Source organism: Peromyscus leucopus, chromosome 1 (assembly GCF_004664715.2).
Source record: "Peromyscus leucopus breed LL Stock chromosome 1, UCI_PerLeu_2.1, whole genome shotgun sequence".
In the NCBI taxonomy this organism is placed as follows: domain Eukaryota; kingdom Metazoa; phylum Chordata; class Mammalia; order Rodentia; family Cricetidae; genus Peromyscus; species Peromyscus leucopus.
The window spans coordinates 54,847,216-54,868,912 of NC_051063.1; the positions used below are offsets into that span (position 1 = coordinate 54,847,216).

Sequence of the window (21,697 nt, forward strand, 5' to 3'; positions counted from 1 at the left end):
TTCCAAGGACAAATTCCTGCAGTGAAAAGACTCCAGGTAGACTTGTGATTTCTGACAAGGCTCCACCCTGTCTCAGCAGCAGACCAGCAGTGGAAATTCCCATTTCTTTGGGGTGTTCTTGCTCAGCACTGAGTACACAGTCGTGGTCACAGCTCAGTAGAAAAAGATGGGATAGTTTCCTGTCTGTGATGTTCATGCTTTTTGATTTGGTTTCTTCAAGAATGTGTTGGAATTAGCTGGGCAGTGGTGGCACATGCCAGAACTAGTGATTCCTGCCTTGGCAACAACTACGTTCTTTTAAGTCTACAACATTATGGGCTACAAGAGGAACAATTTAGCCAGGCGGTGGTGCCAGAGCATGCTTTTAATCCCAGCATTCAGGACATTCAGGAGGTAAAGACAGGCAGATCTCTGTGAGTTTGAGGCTAGCATAGTCTACAAAGCAGGACAGCCAGGGCTACACAGAGAAACCCTGTCTCGAAAACCAAAAAAAAAAAAAAAAAAAAAAAAAGATTTATGTATATGAGTGCTCTATCTACATGTACTCCAGATTGCCAGGAAGAGGGATTAGGATCCCATTATAGATAGTTGTGAGCCACCCTGTGGTTCTTGGGAACTGAACTCAGGACCTTGGTAAGAACAGTCAATGTTCTTAACTGCTGAGCCATCATCGTTCAGGGCCTTGCTTTGTGTTTGTTTGTTTGTTTGTTTGTTTTTGTTTTGTTTTGAGACAGGGTCTCTATGTAGTCTTGACCGTCTTGGACTTGACTGTTTCTCTCTCTCTCTCTCTCTCTCTCTCTCTTCTCTCTCTCTCTCTCTCTCTCTCTCTCTCTCTCTCTCTCTCTTTTTGTTGTTTTTGTTTTTTGAGAATTCTGGTTGTCCAGGAACTCACTCTGTAGCCCGGGCTGGCCTCTAACTCAAGAGATCTGCTTGCCTCAGTCTCCAGAGCGCTGGGATTAAAGGTGTGCGCCACCACCGCCCAGCCAGGACACTTTAACCCTAGCGTTTGGGAAACCGGAAGAGTTCCAAACCAATTAGAGTTAGACAAGTTCCAGGCCAGGCTGACTATAAAGCGAGTCATTATCTCAACAAAATGAAGGCTGGTGATACAGTGGTGGAGTTGCTGGGCATACCCAAGGCTCACACACTGTAGGAAAACCGTATTTCTCTTTTTCTGTTCCCTGGTCTTCTAGATCATCCAGAATTACTGTTTCTGGGCTGACTTAGTGGCACTTTAAATCGGAAGTTTTAGTGCCAGACATTTTTGCTGTTTTTCAGCTGAAATCTAGTGTGTGTGTGGTGGTGGGGGGTGGGGTGATGGGGTGTTCAGAAGAGTAAGCGCCCATTGTAACAGCCTCCACGCAGAGCACAATGCCAGGCAGCAGCGCCATGGCAACCGCATCCCGGTCTTGGAGGTTCTCAAGGGATTTGCTGTGTCCTGGAAAAAGGCACTCTCTGGACTCAAACGGAAATGATATCCATCAGGAAGAGGTTCACACACGCCTACACGCCACTCCAGTCCTCTTATCATCCAGAATCTTTGTTTAGGAGGATCCAAAGTGGTTTTTTTGTTTTTGTTTTTTGTTGTTTTTCGCGAGAGCGTATAAACTAGTAAAAAGAAATAAGGCGCAAAGGAAATTAGAATAGATGCTGTCTCCACGATTCTGAACCTAGGTCCTACTTACACCCCTACTGCTCTTTTTTCGTCGGGATGCCTTCCCGGTGGCTAGTGGAGGGAAAGCAAGATGTCGAGCCGCCCGGCAGCGCCCACTCCGCCAGCGGCAGGTGGGGCTGCCCTGCTGAGTCCCCAAAGCTGCGGCGCCCCTCCCAAGGGCGACTCCGGGCCTCTTCGCTGCGTAAAGCAGCCACCGACTCGGTGCTGCCCCGGGTTCTGGCCCAGACGCGTGCCTGGGGCGGAGCTGGGGGAAAGCCCTCACGTGATTGGCCAGCCGGGCCAGGAGGCGGGGCTGCCGGACGGACGCTGACAATGAGCCTCCATAAAAGGGAGCGGCGGGTCGGGGGGGCCCCGGATCGAGCCCTCCCCGCTTGGGGTCGTGACGCTGTGAAGCCCGTGGCTGGCCGGGCAGCCGGGCGGGCGGCCGGGCGGCCGGGCGGGAAGCGGGTGAGCTAGACGGTCCGCGGGCCCTGCGTGGTCCGGGGCGGGAGGCGGCCGCCAGTGGCGGCGCGCCGAGGCCTGCGCGCCGGTCCTCCGCTATCGGGTCGCCGTCTCCGCCTCGCCATGGCACTGAGAGCAGAGGGCGCCGCGGCGCTGGACTGCTTCGAGGTGACGCTGAAGTGTGAGGAAGGGGAGGACGACGAGGAGGCCGTGGTGGTTGCCGTGATCCCGCGGCCTGAGCCGATGCTCCGAGGTAAGGGCGGGGGGAAAACCTCACTTCCGCATGGCGGCCAGGGGCTCGGACCCCGGTTCCCGGTCCCCGGTCCCTGGTCCCTGGTCCCCGGGCGCGGTCCAAGGCCAGCGTTGCAGCCCCGGCGGGCCCTTCCCGGTCGGGTCCACGGCGAGCGCGCGCCTTCGCTCCTCCCCCACTCGGGTTTGGAATCCCAGGCCTCCCGGAGCCCCCTCCCTCCTCCTCCCCTCCCCCTTCAGGGTCTGGAGACTTCCATCCTCACCGAACGAGCGCTTCGGGTCTTCCGGTTCCCTGGGCCCCCTCGGGCCCAGCGTAAAGGCTAGATTCCCAGGACCGTGGATTGTGCTACGCCGCCATCTCCCCGTTTCGGCCTGACTGTCCTAGGCCGAGGGGCGACCAGGCCTCTAGGCCCCAGGCTGGTCGCCGCAGCGATAACGGGGGCAAAGGCTAGCGCGGCTGGTAACCTCCCCAGAGGAGAATTTTAAGAGCCCTGCCATGTAGAAACAGTCCTCCTCATCCCCAGACCTTCTCTTGCAGGAGCCACAGGTGTCAGTTCTAGAACCCGGGCGTTGAATGGAACTACAAGCAGCACCCAGTTTGAGAAAAGCGGGACTTGCTGGGGGGTGGGGGGAGACCTAAGCCATCTATATGGAGATTATTCACCAAAGGAGGTATTTGAGAGACAATCTGGAAATAACTTGCTCTCCCCTCCCCTTCCCCCTTTCTCTTCCTCTGCTTCTTTGGTCCAAAGGAGAAAACAAAGAGCTACCTTTGTGGAAGACTATTAGTCATGAAAATGCAAATATTTCCTTATGGTGGAATACGGGTTTCCCTTTAGCAAGACAGTACCCAAAAGAGAACTAAGTCGGTCGTTGTGCTTCTTGAATTTAAGGAATTCTGCTCTCCTCCCTGTTGGAGATGGGAGGGTTAGAAAATTCGAGAACTAAAGGCCACATTCCTCCCAGTGTTTGCATCACACAGGTTATTTTCTGCTTGTGCTGGTTTATGGAGCGCTTGCTCTGCTATTGTCAAAGGCTCACACTTAATCCACTCAGACTCCCTGCCAAGGTGGCCTCATCACTGTTAGAAGGAAACAGACATCTACAGAGGTTCATTCATTCAACTGTATTTATTTATTGGGCAACTAATATGCCAAGCATTGTTTCAGGCGCGCACGTGTGGGAGGGGGGTGGGGAGTGGAGATACGGTAACGGTGCTGAACAGGGTAAATGAAGCCCTGCTCTTGAACATAAATCCCAATAGGTAAATTGAACTATAGTGTGTTAAGTGGCAATGAGTTCTATTTAACTTGGTGTGTGTGTCACAGTATGCATCATGAAGATGTCTGGACAACTTTTGAGAGTCAATTCTTCCACCATGTGGGATTGAATTTGGCTCATCGGGTTTGGCAGCAAGAACTTTTATCAATCCAGCCATTTCCCTGGCCTAGCAATCAGTTTTTTAGGGAACATGAATAGAGAAGTGGGGGTGTAGTAAGAATTTTGTTTCTAAACCAGGCAGTGGTGACACATGCCTTTAATCCCAGCACTACACAGAGAAACCCTGTCTTGAAAAACAAAAATAATAACAAAAAAGAACAGAAGGAGCCGGGCAGTGGTGGCCCACGCCTTTAATCCCAGCACCTGGGAGGCAGAGGCAGGCGGATCTCTGTGAGTTCGAGGCCAGCCTGGGCTACCAAGTGAGTTCCAGGAAAGGCGTAAAGCTACATAGAGAAACCCTGTCTCTCGTAAAACCAAAAAAAAAAAAAAAAAAAAAAAAAAAAAGATCTGGGATATGAGAAAATGGATGAGTTCAAAGTTTTGTTGTTTGGGACTCAGTGTGGTGGTGTGCACACCTTTAATTCTATCACTCAGGAGGCAGAGGCAGGCAGACTGCTGAGTTTCAGGTCATCCTAGTCTACCTAGTGAGTTGTATAGGCCAACCAGAGCTATCGTGAGACTCTGTTTCTTTGTTTTTGTTTTGTTTTTTGAGAGTGTTTTAAAAAAAAAATAAACCAGAGCAACTTGTCTGTGGGCTTTGTTGGCATATACCTTTAATCCCAGCACTTGGGAGGCAGAGGACAGGCTGGTAGAGCTCTGAATTTAAGGCTAGCCTGGTCTATGATATGAGGAGTTCCAGATAGCCAGGGTTACACAGGAAAGCTGTCTCGGGGTGGGGGGATAAACTTAATTGGGAACTTAGAGTCCATGACCATCACAACGGCTGCAGGTGGGCAAGCATGGTGCTGGGGCAGTAGCTGAGAGCTTGCATCTGATCCACAAGCACAAGGCAGAGAGACTACAGGAGCTGACTGAGAGAGGCAGAGAGAAAGAGCATATGTACTAACTGGGAATGGCGTGGGGCATTTGAAACCTCAAAGTCCCGCCCCCAGTGATCCACAATCTCTAGCAACACCACACCTCCTAGTCTTTACCAAACAGTTCCACTAACTGCGGACCAAGCATTCATATCCATGAGTCTTTTGGACCATTCTCTTCAAACCACCACAGTTTTGTTCTTTGAAAGTGGAAGGATTATCTACCAGTTTACTGAGACAGACAGGGCTGAGGTGTAGACTTGTTGGAAGATTGGGATAGGTCTTTGAATATGGTTAAATTCACAGTGTCTCTTACAGGCTCTAGCAGAGTGATTAGCTAAGCATTTGGATATCTACACCTAGAGTTTTTGTGAGTGCCTTGCCAGGGGTATACATAAGAGTTGCCAGGCCTGCCTGATGATCAGGCTTGTAATCTGAGCTACTCAGAAGGCTGATGCATGAGTATCACAAATTCTCGGCCATCCTGGACAGTAGATCTTATCTCAAAAAGTAAAAAAAAAAAAAAAAAAAAATTACCTAGAGATAGAGCTCATTGGTAGCACACTTGCTAAATAACAATTATGCAACCCTACAGTCAGTCCCTAATACCACTGAAATAAATAAAATCAGGAGTTGTCTGCAGGCAACAGGTGAGAATTACCTGAAGGAGGAGGCCAGTCAGTCCCTTGTTGTGCTTAAGGTTTAGACACAAAACGGAAATCTCTCCAGAGCTGGTGCTGTGCTGTGCTCTGGAGGAAACAAGGCAGAGGAGAGTGGCATGGTCAGCTGGTAGGTTGCAGCTCCTGCAGGAAGTTGAAAATAGTTTTCAGAGTGACAGGAGGAGGAACAGGCAAGTTAAGAGAACCAAGCAGGACAGGTTCCCTGAATGCCTGTAAAAGTCAAGATGGGAAAGGTGACTGACTGACTGGAAGAATTACTGTCTGGGTTGGTGACCTCACGAGACCTGGTTTAGGCCAGTTGAAACTTGGGGACCTGTCATATGGGAGAAAGGTTCTGGGACGTAAACTGTTCTAGATGCTATCTCTTCCTAAAGCCCCAGGTATGAAGGAGTCCCAGTTGGTAGAGAGAGGGTTATGGTACTCAGGGATCATAGGCACTTTTCAGAAGAGTACCAGGCTGATGCTGAACTGAGAGTTTCTGCTCTGTGGGAGCTTTTAGTTCTTAAATATAGAGAGCCGATAATCCAAGCCAAAGGGGGCATGACCTTCATTGCAAATACTTCAGGAGCACCCTGGAACAAAGGAAGGCTGGTTGTGAGAGACAGGGAAAGAGGTTGACCTTTGGGAGAGGCCTCAACTTGTAGAGGAACAGGCAGGGCATCCATTCCCTGCATACCAGTTCTTTTGGTAACAGTAAGATGATCAAATTTAGTATCCTCACCCTCAAAAGAATATATATTATTGTGATTAATCCTGTTGCCATCTGGAAAGAGGGAATCGCAATTGAGTTGCCTCCATCAGATTAGCCTATAGGCCTATCTGTAGAGCATTTATTTGATTGCTGATTGATATAGGTAAGCCTGGGCTGTGTAAGAAAGGTAGCTGAAGGAGCCTGGGAGTAAGCCAGTAAGTCGCTTTTCTTTGGTTTCTCCTTCAAGCTCCTGCCTCGGCATCCCTGGATAATGGTCTATAACCTTTAAGTAAACTCTTTCCTCCCTTTCTTAGTTAGGGTTATTACTGCTGTGATGACCATGACCAAAAGCAACTTGGGGAGGGGAGGGTTTATTTCACTCACATTCTGTTTAACAGTTCATTATGAAAAGTGGTGAGGGCAGGAGCCCATTGCAGGGCAGGAACCTGGAGGAGGGTGCTGTTTACTGGCTTGCTCTTCCGTGGCTTATTCATGCTTTTTTATAGAACCCAGGACCACCAACCCAGAGATAGCTCCACTCACAAGCACTGGACCCTTCCACATCAATCACGAATTAAGAAAATGCTCTACAGGCTTGCCTGTACAGCTTGTGGGAAGCATTTTCTCAATTGAGGCTTCCTCTAATAACTCCAGCTTGTGTCAAGTTGGCATAAATAAAACTAGCCAGCATATTCCCCTAGTTGCTTTTGGTGTGATGTTTATCGCAGCAACAGAAACCAAACTTGGACAGAAATTGGTACTAGGAAAGTAGGATGTTGCTGTGGTGAACCTGACCATTTGGAACTTGGCTAGGAAGTGCTCAGAGTTTAATGAGCTGTAGCAGGAGCTTAAAGGATAAGAATTTGAGAGAAGCTAGGCGTGGTGGTGCAGGACATTTGGGAAGAAGAGGCAGGCCAATCTCTTGAGTTCTAGTGGAGGTGGGAGTTTCTCCAAATAAACATACTGAGGCTTAATATTAATTATAAATGCTTGGCCAATATTTCAGGCTTGTTACTAGCTAACTCTTATATTTTCAATTAACCCATATTTTTTATCTATGCTTTGCCATGTGGCTTGGTACATTTTTTTTTTTCATTATGGCATGTCAGTCTTCTCTCTCTGTCTGCTCATGACTCCTCTGACTCCACCCTTCATCCCAGCATCCTTAGTTTGGTTGTCCTGCCTATACTTCCTGCCTGGCTACTGGCCAGTCAGTTCTTTTATTAACCAATGAGAGTAATATATATTTACAGTGTACAGAAGAATTGTTCCACAGCATATCCCCCTTTTTGTCTAATTAAAAAAGGTTTTGACCTTAACATAGTAAAACTATAACAAAACAGTTATTAAGAATTACAGTTACAGGGGCTGAAGAGATCGCTCAGGGGTTAAGAGCACTGACTGCTCTTCCAGAGGTCCTGAGTTCAATTCCCAGCAACCACATGGTGGCTCACAACCTTCTGTAATGAGATCTAGTGCCCTCTTCTGGCCTGCAGACATACATGCAGGCAGAACATTGTATACATAATAAATAAATAAATCTTTAAAAAATAAAAAATTACAGTTACAATATTGAGTCCATTTGTATTTGCTAAATTTAGAGAAAATACTCTATATAACTTCTCTTTGTGACTCTAAAGTTTTATGCCTAATTTACCTTTTATTGTAACTAAGGGAAACTTTTAACTATGATTATCTAATCTTCAACTCTGTCAAAGACCCCAGAAGGAGCAAATGTTACCTAATGACAGGGACATCAGACTGCCTGCACAGTTACCCTAAGTGGTTCTGTAATGTTGGGGTATCCAACTTTAGCCTACAGGCCTGGTATATCTAACATTTTTGAGAAGCAGGGAATTTTGAGGGACTCGACTACCTTGTCTTGGCAAAGTTTGGCAGTTGCTTTCTTTTTCATCCTGCTGGTCTAGTTTGGACAATAACTGTCAGCAGTTGAGGCAAGGGCAGTTTCTTGGCCCAAATGGCCAGCTTTTACCATAAGGAAAACAAACTCCATACGGAGTTTCTTCAATGCCCATCATCTTCTCTGAAGTAGATTGGTGCTGCTGGGAGCAGACCTGTGTCACTGTTATGAAAAGCCTTAGGTTATTAAACATATTAATATGTAGGTCTTTGAAGTGTTTGAAGACCATGTGTCTATCTAAATATATCTGTGTGTGACCTTGAAAACATTCCTAACATGACTATAAATTTGACTATTATAGATGATATTAAACTGTATTTTTAATAATACCTTACTTTTTTTTTTTGAGACAGGGTTTCTCTATAGCTTTGGAGCCTGGCCTGGAACTCAAAATATGTAGACCAGGATGACCTCGAACTCACAGAGATCTGCCTATCTCTGCCTCCCGAGTGCTGGGATTAAAGCTGTGTGCCACCACCACCTGGCATACGCATTACATTTTTAAAGGAGTTGCATAAATAAATACCCCAAATAAGAGTAGAAGCATACATATAGTATAGCTAAAATAAATTTAAATTTGTGTCAATAAACCAAAATCCATATCAATTTAAAATATTTTAGATTAACAGCTGTGTTTTGGATTAGAGTCAATAATCTACCCTTTTTTCCTGTCCTTCCTATATCAGAGTCTTTTTTTTTCTCCCTAGAAAGAGATCTTTGAATTTAACTTCTTTGTTTAGCCTTTTTTTTTTTTTTTTTTTTTTTTTTTTTTGGTTTTTTTTTTTTTTTGAGACAGGGTTTCTCTGTGTAGCTTTGGCCTTTCCTGGAACTCACTTGGTAGCCCAGGCTGGCCTCGAACTCACAGAGATCCGCCTGCTCTGCCTCCCGAGTGCTGGGATTAAAGGCGTGCGCCACCACCGCCCGACTGTTTAGCCTTTTTTGTGTTTTGTTTTTTGACTATGACCAATAACAATTTGTAACCAACCCTCCCTTAAATGATAACAAACATCCATAACCAATATTTTGGGAATGTAAGCATTCTGTAGACTACTTTCTGTTGTTTGTGGGTTTGGGGGGGGAACCTTGATAAAACCAGTATAATTATTGGGTTTTAGCTGGAGTAGTTTGAGAGGCTGGACCATCTTGGCCCGCAGCTTTGAATCTGTTTTGAATGTAGAATTTTTGAGGAGACTGTAAAAGATGCATTTTTCAGATGGTGGATCACTTGGGCCATCTGTTTTCATTGGTGTCTGGTCTCCTTGTTCTGAAAATACATAAACTTTTAAAGGTAGCATACATTTTTTTTTTTATTAATACGGGTACAGAATGTGTATTGTACACAAGTTAGCCAAAGATGATTTTTTGTTTTATATTTAAACAGGTAAAATGTATGCTACATGTTTTGTGGTTGTTTGTTTGTTTGTTTGTTTAATATTTATGATTTATACTGAGTTCTGCCTGTATGTATGCCTATAGGCCAGAAGAGGGCACCTGATCTCATTACAGATGGTTGTGAGCCACCACGTGGTTGATGGGAATTGAACTCAGGACCTCTGGAAGAATATCCAGTGCTCTTAACCTCTGAGCCATCTCTCCAGCCCCCTGTTTGTAGTTTTTGTAGATTTATTTCTTTATGTCTGTAGTCAGAACTTTCAAAGAGTCTTCTCCCCCAAAGCAACATCTTTTGACTTGACTTTTGAACTCAAGATATTTTTTAAATATATAGGTTGGTTCAATCTAGCAGTTTTTATATATTCAGTGTCTCTTAGCAGCCAAAAAATTTAAAGACAGCACAATAGCATACAGGATCCAGACTCTCTGTGTATTTCTCATCTTTATGTGGCTTTTTTCTTTTTTTTTTTTTAAGATTTATTTATTATGTATACAGTGTTCTGCCTGCATATATGTCTGCAGGCCAGAAGAGGGCACCTGATCTCATTACAGATGGTTGTGAGCCACCATGTAGTTGCTGGATATTGAACTCAGGACCTTTAGAAGAGCAGTCAATACTCTTTTTGTTTTGTTTTGTTTTGTTTTGTTTTTCGAGACAGGGTTTCTCTGTGTAGCTTTGCGCCTTTCCTGGAACTCACTTGGTAGCCCAGGCTGGCCTCGAACTCACAAAGCCTGCCGCTGCCTCCCAAGTGCTAGGATTAAAGGCGTGTGCCACTACCGCCCAGCCAGTCAATACTCTTAACCGCTGAGCCATCTCTCCAGCTTTTAAGACTATATTTCATTTTTATGATTATCTATACTTTCTCTTTTTTTCTAAAGCCTATGTATATTTTTAAATACACTATAACCCATTTTAGAGATTTTTTTCCATCCATATCTGTAATCTTTTTCTGACCACATGAGCCTTTAAACTGCTAAGCAGCGTGGCTAGGACCTCCACCTCTGTTTTGGTGGCTGGTCCACCCTGCTTGGTTCCCTGATAGCCAAACTTCATGGTGGAGGTATTGGTGCAAGAGCCACATTGACTGCCCCCCACTCTAGGGAGTTTTTGGGTCCACGCTGTCACCAAGTAGTGCATCACCCACTGCTCATACACCCCATTTAAGTGTTTGGTGGCAGTGCCTCTTTCACACCTGTATTTGCTGCTAACACTGAGCCAAGAAGCTGTCTCTTAAAGGAGCCTTGCCTCTGCTTGCCACTAGAAAACAGAGCTTACCGATAAAAAGTAGTTACCAAGAAAGCTGCACTTGACTCAGTTTTTTGTGTGTTTGAAACCTTTTTTTTAAGCTTTCTCGGGTCTTATGTGAAAATCCAGCCCCATGTTGGAATACCATTTGTAGGCAGAAGTTTCTATCCCACCAGCAGCTCCCAAATCAACAAACTGAGGCTTAATATTAAATGACTGGCCAATAGCTCAGGCTTGTTACTAGCTAACTTTTACATTTTAAGTTAACCCATATTTCTTATCTATGCTTTGCCACATGGCTTGATACCTTTTTTCATTATGGCATGTCCTTCACTCTTTGTCTGCTCAGACTCCTGGCTTTTTTTCATCCCAGCATCCTTAGTTTGGTTTTTCTGCCATACTTCCTGCCTGGTTACTGGCCAGCCAGTTCTTTATTAACCAATGAGAGTAATACATAATCACAGTGTACAAAGGATTATTCCAGGGCTTTTCAAGGAAACCCTGTTTTGGTGCAGGAAATTGAGAGAAATGCAGCTGATCAAGGTTTGGGTGGCTTTTGAAGTTTCAGGGAAAGTAAAGACTTTTTGGTTTTTCTGAAACAGGGTTTCTCTGTAGTTTTGGCTGTCCTGTAACTTACTCCATAGATCAGGCTGGCTTTGAACTCAGAGATCCACCTGCCTCTACTTCCTGAGTGCTGGGATTTAAATATGTGCCACTATTGCTTAGCAGGAAATAGACTCTTATCAGGGTAGTTTGTGTGATATATTTCGATTTTAAGAATCTTCAAATGAAACCTAGGTTTTACTGGAACAATGGGCGTTGGTTACCTGGTGCTGAAAAAAATCAGCAATAATTAATAAAAGCATGGCATTATTGTGATAAAATTTTCAGAGAAGTATTTCCTCAGGGTCAGCACACAAAATCTGATGGTCCAGAGAGGGCAAAGGCTGCATCTCAATCTGGAAACTGAACATGGCAGTGTGTAAACTCATCTCCCATATGGTACTGATATTGAAGACATGAAGGGGTGAATTTAACTGGTTTTTATTCTTAACTTGACACAGTTTTTAGAGTCACCTTGGAAAAGGGAACCTCAGCTGAAGAATTGCTTTCTTCAGACTGGCTTGTGGGCAATGTCTCTTAGAAATTGTCTTGATTGATGTGGGAGGGTGTAGTTAGAGTTTTTCTGTCTGGCCCACAGTCAGGACAAATCTCTCTCACCCGCCAGTCCCATGGCCACTCAGACCCAACCAAGTAAAGACACAGAAACTTATATTGCTTACAAACTGTATGGCCATGGCAGGCTTCTTGCTAACTGTTTTTATATCTTAAATTAACCCATTTCTATTAGTCTTTGAGTTGCCACGTGGCTCATGGCTTACTGGTATCTTAACATCTTCTCATGGCGGCCGCTGGCAGCCTCTCCTCTGCCCCAGCCTTCCTGTTCCCAGAATTCTCCTCTCTGCTAGTCCCGCCTATACTTCCTGCCTGGCTACTGGCCGATCAGTGTTTTATTTATCAATCAGCCATCCACAGCAGGAGGGAGGGCCCAGCCCACCATGTGTGGCACCATCCCTAGGCTTGTAGCCCTGGGCCATATAAGAAAACAGGCTGAACAGGCTAGAGAGGGGGCGGGCTTGCTTGTCTGCTTGCTTGCTTGTTTTTTGGATTTTCAAGACAGTGTTTTTCTGTGTAGCCCTGGCCATCCTGCCTGCCTCTGCCTCCCAGGTGCTGGGATTAAAGGCATGTACCAGGCCGGGCGTTGGTGGCGCACGCCTTTAATCCCAGCACTCGGGAGGCAGAGCCAGGCGGATCGCTGTGAGTTCGAGGCCAGCCTGGGCTACCAAGTGAGCTCCAGGAAAGGCGCAAAGCTACACAGAGAAACCCTGTCTCGAGGAAAAAAAAAAAAAAAAAAGACATGTACCACCACCACCTGGCTGAGGAAGGAAGTTTTCAAGCAACGTTCCTCTTCCAGACTCCTACCTTAAATCCTTCCCACTTTGGCTTTGTTCACGATAGACCATAATGTGTAACCCTTTTCTTCTGCAAGTTGCTTTGGTCTTGGTGTTTATCGTAACAGAAAACAAAAAGCAAACTAGGACAACTAAAAAGCCGAATCTGGTAGTGAAACCCCATACTACCTATTCAGGAGGCTGAGATAGGAGAATTGCATGTTCAAGGCCAGCCTGGGTAATTCAGCATGACCCTGAGTTCTGTTGCTAGAGTCCATGTAAAGGTGGAAGAATAGAACTTTATTTCACAGGGTTGTCCTCTGGCCTCCACATGTACTCCTTAGTACATGTGCCCCCTATCATACATACACGAATTAACAATTTAAAGGGAGATGGCTAGAGCTATATCTCTGGGTAGAATGCTTGCCTAGCATACGTGAAGCCCTAGGTTTGGTCCCTGACACCTCAAATACCAGGCATGATGGCACATGCTGCACTCAGGAGCTAGAAGCAAGAAGATCAGGAGTTAAAAATTACCTTCAGCTACATAGTAAAGTTGAGTTCAGCTTGGACTGTTTGAGAATGAACTGTGTATTGTGCCTACAAATCAGATATGGGTACAGTTGACTATTGGGTGAGGAAATCTAGAAGCCTCACTGGAATGATATCTGCCAGATAATCAGGGAGGTCAAGACAGACATAGGGTACCCAGTAGCCCCAGAAACATATAGAGTGGGACTAACGACTAGATTTAAAGGTGAAGATGCAATGCTGGGCGGGCATCCTGGCTGTGTGTCTTATTACTGGTCTGTTAGACTCTAGTGGGGAGGTGGAGCATTGCACAGGAACCCCTCACTCGCCCCACACAAATGTGTTCTGAGCATCACCAACCCTGGCCTCTTCACAGCACTTTCCCCTTTCTACAGTAACCCAACAGGAAAAGACGCCACCACCTAGGCCCAACCTGCTGGAAGCAGGTGTCGAAAGCTGTGAGGAACCCAAGCAGCAAGTGTCATGGGAGCAGGAGTTCCTGGTGGGGAACAGCCCAGGAGGCAGTGGACGGGCGCTGTGCATGGTGTGTGGGGCTGAGATCCGGTCCCCATCAGCAGATACTGCTCGCACACACATCCTGGAGCAGCATCCCCATACCCTGGACCTGAGCCCCTCTGAGAAGAGCAACATCTTGGAAGCCTGGAGTGAAGGGGTAGCCCTTCTGCAAGACATTCAAGCTGACCAGCCATCTCTGCCTGGCCTAGGTAGTGAGGGTGAGGGCTGAGGGAAAAGTGGGGCCTGTAGGGGCCCTGGAGCTCAGTGGGCTTTTGCCCCCTCAGAGTCAGGCCAGGATGGCCAGCCAGACCCCAACTCCAACCCGGACCCTGCCAGGATGCCAGCAGAGATCGTGGTCCTCTTGGATTCCGAGGACAACCCATCCCTCCCTAAGAGGCTCCGGCCCAGAGGACTTCGCCCCCTTGAGTTGCCTGGTCAGTCAACAGAGGAGCTGAGGGCAGTGGGAGACGCGTTGCTAGGGCTGGGGTGGTTGCTAGGGCTGGGGTGGGCAGGTGTGCTCAGGAGTCTGAGGTTTGAAGAGCTCAGGCACAGTGGCCTGGACGTGCTAAGGTCTTTTCCTTTTGCAGTTGCCCCTGTCACAGAGCCAGGAAATAAAAAGGCCCGTGGCCAGAGATGGAAGGAGTCCCCTGAGGAGGAGCCTGTTAGAAAGAAGAGAAGCAGGCATATGACCAAAAACCTGGACCCTGACCCAGGTGAGAGCATCTCGGGGTGCTGGGCCTGGCTGTAGCACAAAGTCCATGAGGAAGTGGACAGGCAGAGGGCACCTGCGTGCAGCTCAGCTGAAGCTTAAGGCTTTAGCCTTCGGGTTCTGGCCTCTTCTACTCACAGTTCTTCATGGCCTTCTTCCAGACCCCCCATCTCCTGAGTCACCCACAGAGACGTTTGCAGCACCAGCCGAAGTCCGACATTTCACTGACGGCAGCTTCCCTCCTGGCTTTGTCCTCCAGCTCTTCTCCCACACGCAGCTCAGGACCACGGACAGTAAGGACTCCTCTAAAGACGGCAAAGCAGCAGCGGAGGGCCTGCCTCGGCCAGAAAACCCCTCTCCAGGTGAGCCCTCCGGAGGGGCTGTCGGGAAGCTGAGTCCCTGATCACAGCCAGAGCCCAGGGTGGAGACGGCCAGTGACGGGGATTGGAATGCTGAGGAAGCTGGCCCCTGGGCTGAGCAGCTCCAGAGGTGGTCATTAGGTTGTGCTGGGCCTCTCAAAGCTTGGTGCTCAACTTCATCCATGAGGCTGCTTCCAGCTGGACCCCTGGAAGAACTCACTTCACACTGGTGGTGCAGGGGCCCACGTGCGGTACTCAGCCATTTAAACAGGTGTGGGGGACCATACATAGACAGGTGTAGAAGATCAGATGCTCCATAGTCCAATAGTCTTAGTGAGCTCCTGCTGACAGCTTGTTTGTAACCTGTGCCACTGACTGAGAAACTTTGGTATGTAATTCATTTGGTCCTTATAAAAATACCACATAAGCCAAGCATGATCCAACACTTGGAAGTCTGAGACAGGAGTGAATGAAAAAATAAAATAAAAGGAAGGACATGACTGCTCCTAGGTATGGTGGCAGATGAAGTTTATTGTAGATAATAGGGAGAGGAGAGAGGGGAACCAGGTGTGGCAGCCAAAGAGTAGAAGGTGAAAGGGGTAGAGGGTGGGGTATGCCACCCATACCCTGTAACAGGTAGGGACTGGGGGATACTGGGAGAACCTGGTGACCAGGTTCACTTGGAGTTTGAGACTTAACAAGGAGGATTGCTACAGGTTGGAGGTCAGCCTAGGTTACAGAGTGAAAACCTATCTTCAAAAGCCAAAACCCAAAAACGTATGATGCCTGGCTTTTTGGTTTTGTTTGTTTGTTTGTTTTGTTTTTTTTGAAACAGGGTCTTCTATGGCCCAGGCTGGCCTCAAACTACTTAGCCAAGGTTGGCATTGAACTCCTGGTCTTTCTCCCCCCCGCCCCTTAGCTTGCTTTCTTCCTCTTTTTTTTTTTTTTTTTTTTTTTTTAAAGCTTTTTAAAAATGTTTATTTTACTTACTTATGGGAGGGCACGTGCCAGGGTATACAAGGGAGGTCAGAGGACAGCCTGCAGGAATCAGTCTCCTTCCACTGTGGGTCCTGAGATTGAACTCAGGTCAGCAGGTTCAGTGGCTCCCAGCAGGCTGTAGCTTGTTGTGCTTCCCCCAGGCGCACTCAGACATCCACCTGCAGGCTTGGTACCCAGCCCTGCTGTGTGACAAAACTGCTCTCGGGGAGTTGTAAGTCACATACATCTGTTGACCCGGTTAGGGAACCAACTGCAGACCAAAATATGAGACCACCCAAGTCCAGTGAGTGTATTGGGTTACTTACAGGAATATGAATGAGGGATCACTTACAGGAATATGGATGAGGGATCACTTACAGGAATATGGATGAGGGATCACTTACAGGAATATGGATGAGGGATCACTTACAGGAATATGGATGAGGGATCACTTACAGGAATATGGATGAGGGATCACTTACAGGAGCAGAAATGACTCAGACAGCTGCATCACCAAAGCCCACCCCAGCATGGGTGACAGCTCACAAAGCTGGGAACCTGGAGCACACTGTACTGCCTCCAGGCAGTTCAACAGGTTGGATGGAGTATATCCTTTTCAGGTGCCTGAGTTGGGCTAAACCTCTTTCAGGTAGCTCGGTTAGTTTCTGCTTCTTCCAGGCAAGTAGTCTGATCTCAGGCAGCTTACTCTCCTCTGAAAGTCTTCTTTGAAGCTCTGCCTGTCTGCCAGTACATTATGCAGCTCAGCTTTACTTCTCCCGAAAAGGACTCTCAGCTTTTATTGTTTACCCTTGCAGGGTGGAGCTTAGTGAATCTCATCAGTTTCTGGGACTTCCTGAAACTATTTTGAGTTGTTTACCTTGCTGATTAAGGAGCTTCCCTGCAGGATAGAATGTTTCAATCTGAGAGAACTTTGCTACACAAGCCCCTTCCACTCTTTCTGTTTTAGTGTCTAGGCCCAAGTCTACTTCTCCCCTCTCAAAGAAGCCCCTCGCAGGGATTAGCTCTTCTCCCATTGCAAGAGCAGTGGGTTTTCTCCCTCTGGTAATCATCTCTTCCAGGTCTCTATCAGCCCACACAAAGCTGCTGTGTCTCCTCTCCTGGCCCCTTCATCCCTCTAGCTATGTCCCATTTATTCCCAAGGTGGAATCTTACTCTCAGCTGCCTCTGTCTCGAGTCTGCTGAGCTCAGACTTTATTCATAACAAACTGAAGTCTGTTCTTTGCCAACATCTGTTGACTGCCATAAAGGTAAAGCCAGTAGTCAGACCTCTATTTCCATCCTCTGAATTATCCTGAAACAGGCTATGTAGCCTTGTAGACCCTCATCCTCTTCTTCCCAAGTGCCAGGATTACGGATGTATGTCATCACACCTGGCACTTCTCATGACCCTTGCTTGCTTGTTTATTCTTGGTCCCTACGGTTGGTAACACATATCTGTCACCCCCATTCTAGGATGTAAGCTTTTCCCGGTGGTCATGACACTTCCAGATTCAGCACTGTTTCCATATATCTAGGAGATGACATCTGTGGGGTTGCAGCTGGGCCTCTCTCTTCCAAACTCTCTACTCTCTGGTAGACAGGCACTACCTCTATTGGGTTGATTAAAGTTGTCAGCAGAGGATGGTGACAGCTGACTGTGATCTCAGCACTAGTGAGGCTCAGGCAAGAGGATAGTGAGTTTGAGACCATTCTGTGCTATATAGGGAGATGCCATCTAAACAAACAAACAAACAAACAAACACCAAATAACCCTAGCACTCAGGAGCCAGAAGCAGGCAGATTGCTGTGAGTTTGTGACCTGTCTGGTCTACATAGGGCAGGAGAAGATGCTTCCTTTTCTCTAGTAAACTGCAGCCTTTGGCTTGCTGTAGCCAAACCACCACTTACCCTTTGCTGTTTCCCAACCCCACATCAGTCCATCTGCAAACCTCAGTTTACTCTTCTGTCAACTGCCACTACTCTGACCTGATGTTGCCTTAACTTTTTTCCAGGGGAGATATGAAACAATGTTTGCTTACTCCAGATAAGACACTCAACTCACCTTAGTGTTCTGCCACTGAGCTGATGCCCAGCTCTGTTTACTTTTTATCGTGAGACAGAGTCTCATTCAGGTGCCCAGGCAGGCCTTGAACTTTGGGATTATGAACATATTATGTATGGTCCACACCAGGTTTGATGAGTCTATGTGGATTGAACCTAGAGCTTAGAGTTGTCCAGGCAAGCACTCTGCCACTGAGCTTGCTGTATTCTCAGCTCTTCTTTGGTTTTTTAGACCGACTGTACATAAACCTGACTGTCCTGGAACTCACTCTGTAGACCAGGCTGGCCTCAAACTCAGAGATCCACCTGTCTCTGCATCCTGGGTGCTAGGATTAAAGGTGTGGGCCACCGATCAACTCCAGGGATGTGGAGCCTGGATGAGTGCTAAAGAGCAAAGCTGCCGGGACATGAACCCAGCTGTCTGTGTGATGTGCTCTGCCTTGTTACTCCCATAGCCCGTGGGGTCAGAGCCATGGGTAGACTTTTTTTTTTTAAAAATAATTAACTTTTATTATTTATCCAGACATGTGTATGTGTCTTATAAGTGTTTGCAATGTGTATGTGGGGGTGGATGCCAGAAGAGGGAGTGAGATCCTCACCCCTCCTGCTTGATTATAGACAGAAGTGAGATGCCTGACATGGGTGCTGGGACTCGAACCCAGGTCCTCTGGAAGAGCAGCAGGTGCTCTTAACCACTGAGCCATATCTCCAGTCCCCATGGGTAGACTTCTTTAGACATTCCCCACTATATCACTTCTGTGTGCAATCTTGAAGATAGAAGTTGGGGAGCAGCATCATAGCATTATGTACCCACATACCAAGTACACAAAGAGAAAGCTGCATTCAATGCTTGCCCTGTGCCTAAGGGCCGTGAGGCTAGTCATTACTGGTCAATCAAGAGGCAGCCTTATGCTTTTTCTTGGGCTATGGAAATGAAAAACCCTAGTAGTCTGTGGTTTGCAGTTTTGGGGACCATTGGAAGGCCCTGACTGTACTCTCTGCTCCCATCCCTTCCCAGCTCCCCCTCCGGGGCTTCGTGGGACACTGGATCTCCAGGTTATCCGTGTTCGGATGGAGGAGCCACCAGCCGTCAGCCTCTTACAGGACTGGTCCAAGCATCCCCAGGGCACCAAGGGGGGGGGAACAGGTGACAACCCAGACTGGTCCACGGTTCTGTCAGAATCCGGTGCCACTGTTAAGGGACAACCAGAGGCAGGAAATGGGGTGTAAGTTTTCACGTTCCTGGGCAGGGGAGGGGTGGGAGGAAGGAAAGGTGGGAGGGAGTATCCCCCCTTGGCTTAAATCTCAGATCTGCCCAGTTTGGCCACCTGATGGAGAGTTTTAAAACCAGGTGCCAGGAGACCTTGAAGGAGGAGGGGTGACATCACTGTCACGCTAGGGCACTAGAAATGCCTGGCCAAGACTGAGTTAGGCAGAGGTGGCTTAGGCTCTTGGGTGATGCGGCATTGGGCCTGTGGAGAAGACCTTCCCCAATCCTTCGCTGACCTACCCTCCCACCCCGCACCTCCTTCCTCTCAGCTCCCCACCATTCTCCCCTGGCACAGTGCCTTATGCAGAGGTGGTCATGATGGGGTTTGAACTGAGTCCCACTACCTCGGGGGACACCTCTCCTCCCCCACTTGTGGCTCCTACAGCAGGAGGCCTCCATTACCTCTTACCGCCTCATCCCTGCCGAGGGCTCCCTGTACCCCTCACCTGTCATCCTGTTGCATCTTTTATCCTGTTGTATATATTACCTTTGTTGACAATAAATTATTTTTTTTTTTTTATTAAAAGTTCTGTCTGGGCCATCATTGGGAAAAGGGAGCAGCTTGAGGGGCAGGAAAACTGAAAGGTAGTCCTAAGTGGGAGCCAGAGACCCCTGTTCCAGGCAAGCCAGCTGTGAGCCTAGAGCAGAGCTTGCTTGGGCCTCTGGAACTGTTCTAATTTGGTGTCAGTCAACTGAGAGACACCTTACTTCTTCCTCTTACCACATTTTCTGTGTTTGACCTTCTGACCTACCTGGTAGGCCTCTGTCCAAGCAAGTTTACCATGGAGCTGGGGACACTCACACCCAGGGAGGTAAGAATTACTGGGGCCTGAGCCAGGTGTGGTGGTGCACACCTTTAATCCCAGCACTTGGGAGGCAGAGGCAGACGGGTCTCTGAGTTTGAGGCCAGCCTGGTCTACAGAGTGAGTTCCAGGACAGGCAAGGCTGTTAAATCCTATCTCTTAAAAAAAAAATTACTGGGGCCTGATCCTGGCCAGCCAGCATAGACACGTCCCCTGTGAGGAGGTAGCAAATCCCTACTTTCTTATAGGTCTGTACCATCTACTACACAGCTCACCCTTAGCCCCCAGCCTCAACCCAAGTCTGCCTTAGGTCTCTGCAGATTTTGAACTTCCTGAGCTAGCCCTATGCAGACCTAATCTGTAGGCTTTTGCACTTGGGGCAAAATGAACTTTCCAGGATGCTTTATCTCAAATCCTAGGTTCCACTGTCCTGTTCAGAATCCCCAGCAGGTATATAGTGAAGTGGGGTCACCCGCACTGCTGGCTGCTTGGCCACTTCTAAATTACAGAGACTTGGGGAGAAAAAAGGAAGACTCACCTCAGTTGGGGAGAGTCAGGGTGTGCTGTGAGATCTCATACTGAACTAATAGAGATTGGCCCTTTCAGCCATCGGATGTTCTCAGCAGGAGCCCAAGAATGTAGAGGGTTCTTGTCCAGGGCAGGCCAAGAGACAGGTGTGAAGCAGAGGTGCCTTGTGTCCAGAATATCTCAGCCATGTATGAGAACAGGTGGACCACAAGACTCCTGAGTCTGTGTGTTTCTGCAGATTGGCACAGTTTGTATGCTCCCTGACAGTAATGTTCACTATCAGCGCTGTGTTGGGATTGTAGGTGGTTTCTGTCCCTACAATTGTGTGACTGTTTACATTTATGCCAACTTGCTTTTAAGACATTGTGACTATCACAAAGTATTGAGGAAACTTATCAAAAACTGTTGTAAAATGACTGAAATGCCCCCTTTGTTGTACAAGAGCCTGATTTGTCCTAGACTGAACTCCGGGGCAGGGGCCAGATTGCGTTGACTTGATATTTCTGGTGCCCTGCATAGGACCTGGCACATAGGTGCTCAATAAATGTCCATCAGATGCCATCTTGGTCTCTAGGTCTGCATTCTGTGTGACCTTTTTCTTGTATAGCCAATGACTCATTTCTTTTTTCTTTTTGTTCTTGGCTTTTTTTTTTTTTTTGATACTCTGGCTGTTTCAAACTGATGATCATCCTCCCAAGTGCTGGGATTATAGGTGTTCTCCACTATGCGCATTCTAACAGTTAAGTTACAACAGTGAAAAGAAAACAGAACCCTGACCCTTCAGGGTGAGGGACTTTGAGAGGGCTGGTCAGATGGTACACGCTGTGCAAATCTAACAACCCAAGTTCCTTCCCTTCCCAGAATCATAGTGAAAGGAGACTTCTGGAAGTTGTCCTCTGAGCTTTATGTGCCTGGCACTCAAGAACCATGGCACTCGTGCACCTGCACTGAGACAGAGCTGTCGTGGCACACACCTTTAATTCCAGTACTCAGGAGGCAGAGACAGGCATCAGAGACTAGCCTGGTCTACAGAGAGTTCCAGGCCATCCAGGTCTGTGTAGTGAAGACACTTCCACAAAACAAAACACCAGGATAAGAGGGAATGGCTTGGCTCGTGGCTAAGAGTATTTACCACTCTCCCACATCCAATGGTGCGTTCTGCCTGTAACTCCAGCTCTAGGGGATCTGATGTTCTCTTTTGACCTCTGTGCACATACACAGACACATAAATAAGAGTAATTTTTAGAAGTTAAAAACAAGTAAGTAGAGCTGGAGAGGTGGCTCAGTGGTTAAAGGCACTTGCTGCTCTTCCATGGGACCTGAGTTTGGTTCTCAGTACCCACGTCAGGTGGCTCACAATTACCTGTGGCTCCAGCT

At 47.4% G+C, this 21,697-nt stretch overlaps 1 protein-coding gene across 2 annotated transcripts; it reads left to right on the top strand.

Annotated features, from left to right (window-relative positions):
* The first annotated feature begins 1,999 nt into the window (after positions 1–1,999).
* Spindoc (spindlin interactor and repressor of chromatin binding) lies at positions 2,000–19,511 on the top strand. Of its 2 annotated transcripts, none has more exons than XM_028853691.2 (6): positions 2,000–2,369; positions 13,492–13,821; positions 13,897–14,046; positions 14,200–14,325; positions 14,483–14,683; positions 18,776–19,511. In XM_028853691.2, exons 1-6 carry the CDS (start codon positions 2,240–2,242, stop codon positions 18,868–18,870), a joined length of 1,032 nt encoding a protein of 343 aa, XP_028709524.1. In that variant the 5' UTR covers positions 2,000–2,239; the 3' UTR covers positions 18,871–19,511. The 2 variants fall into 2 exon arrangements, with proteins under 2 accessions (XP_028709524.1, XP_028709523.1); XM_028853690.2 differs by having other exon boundaries at positions 18,738–19,510.
* The last annotated feature ends 2,186 nt before the right edge of the window (positions 19,512–21,697 follow it).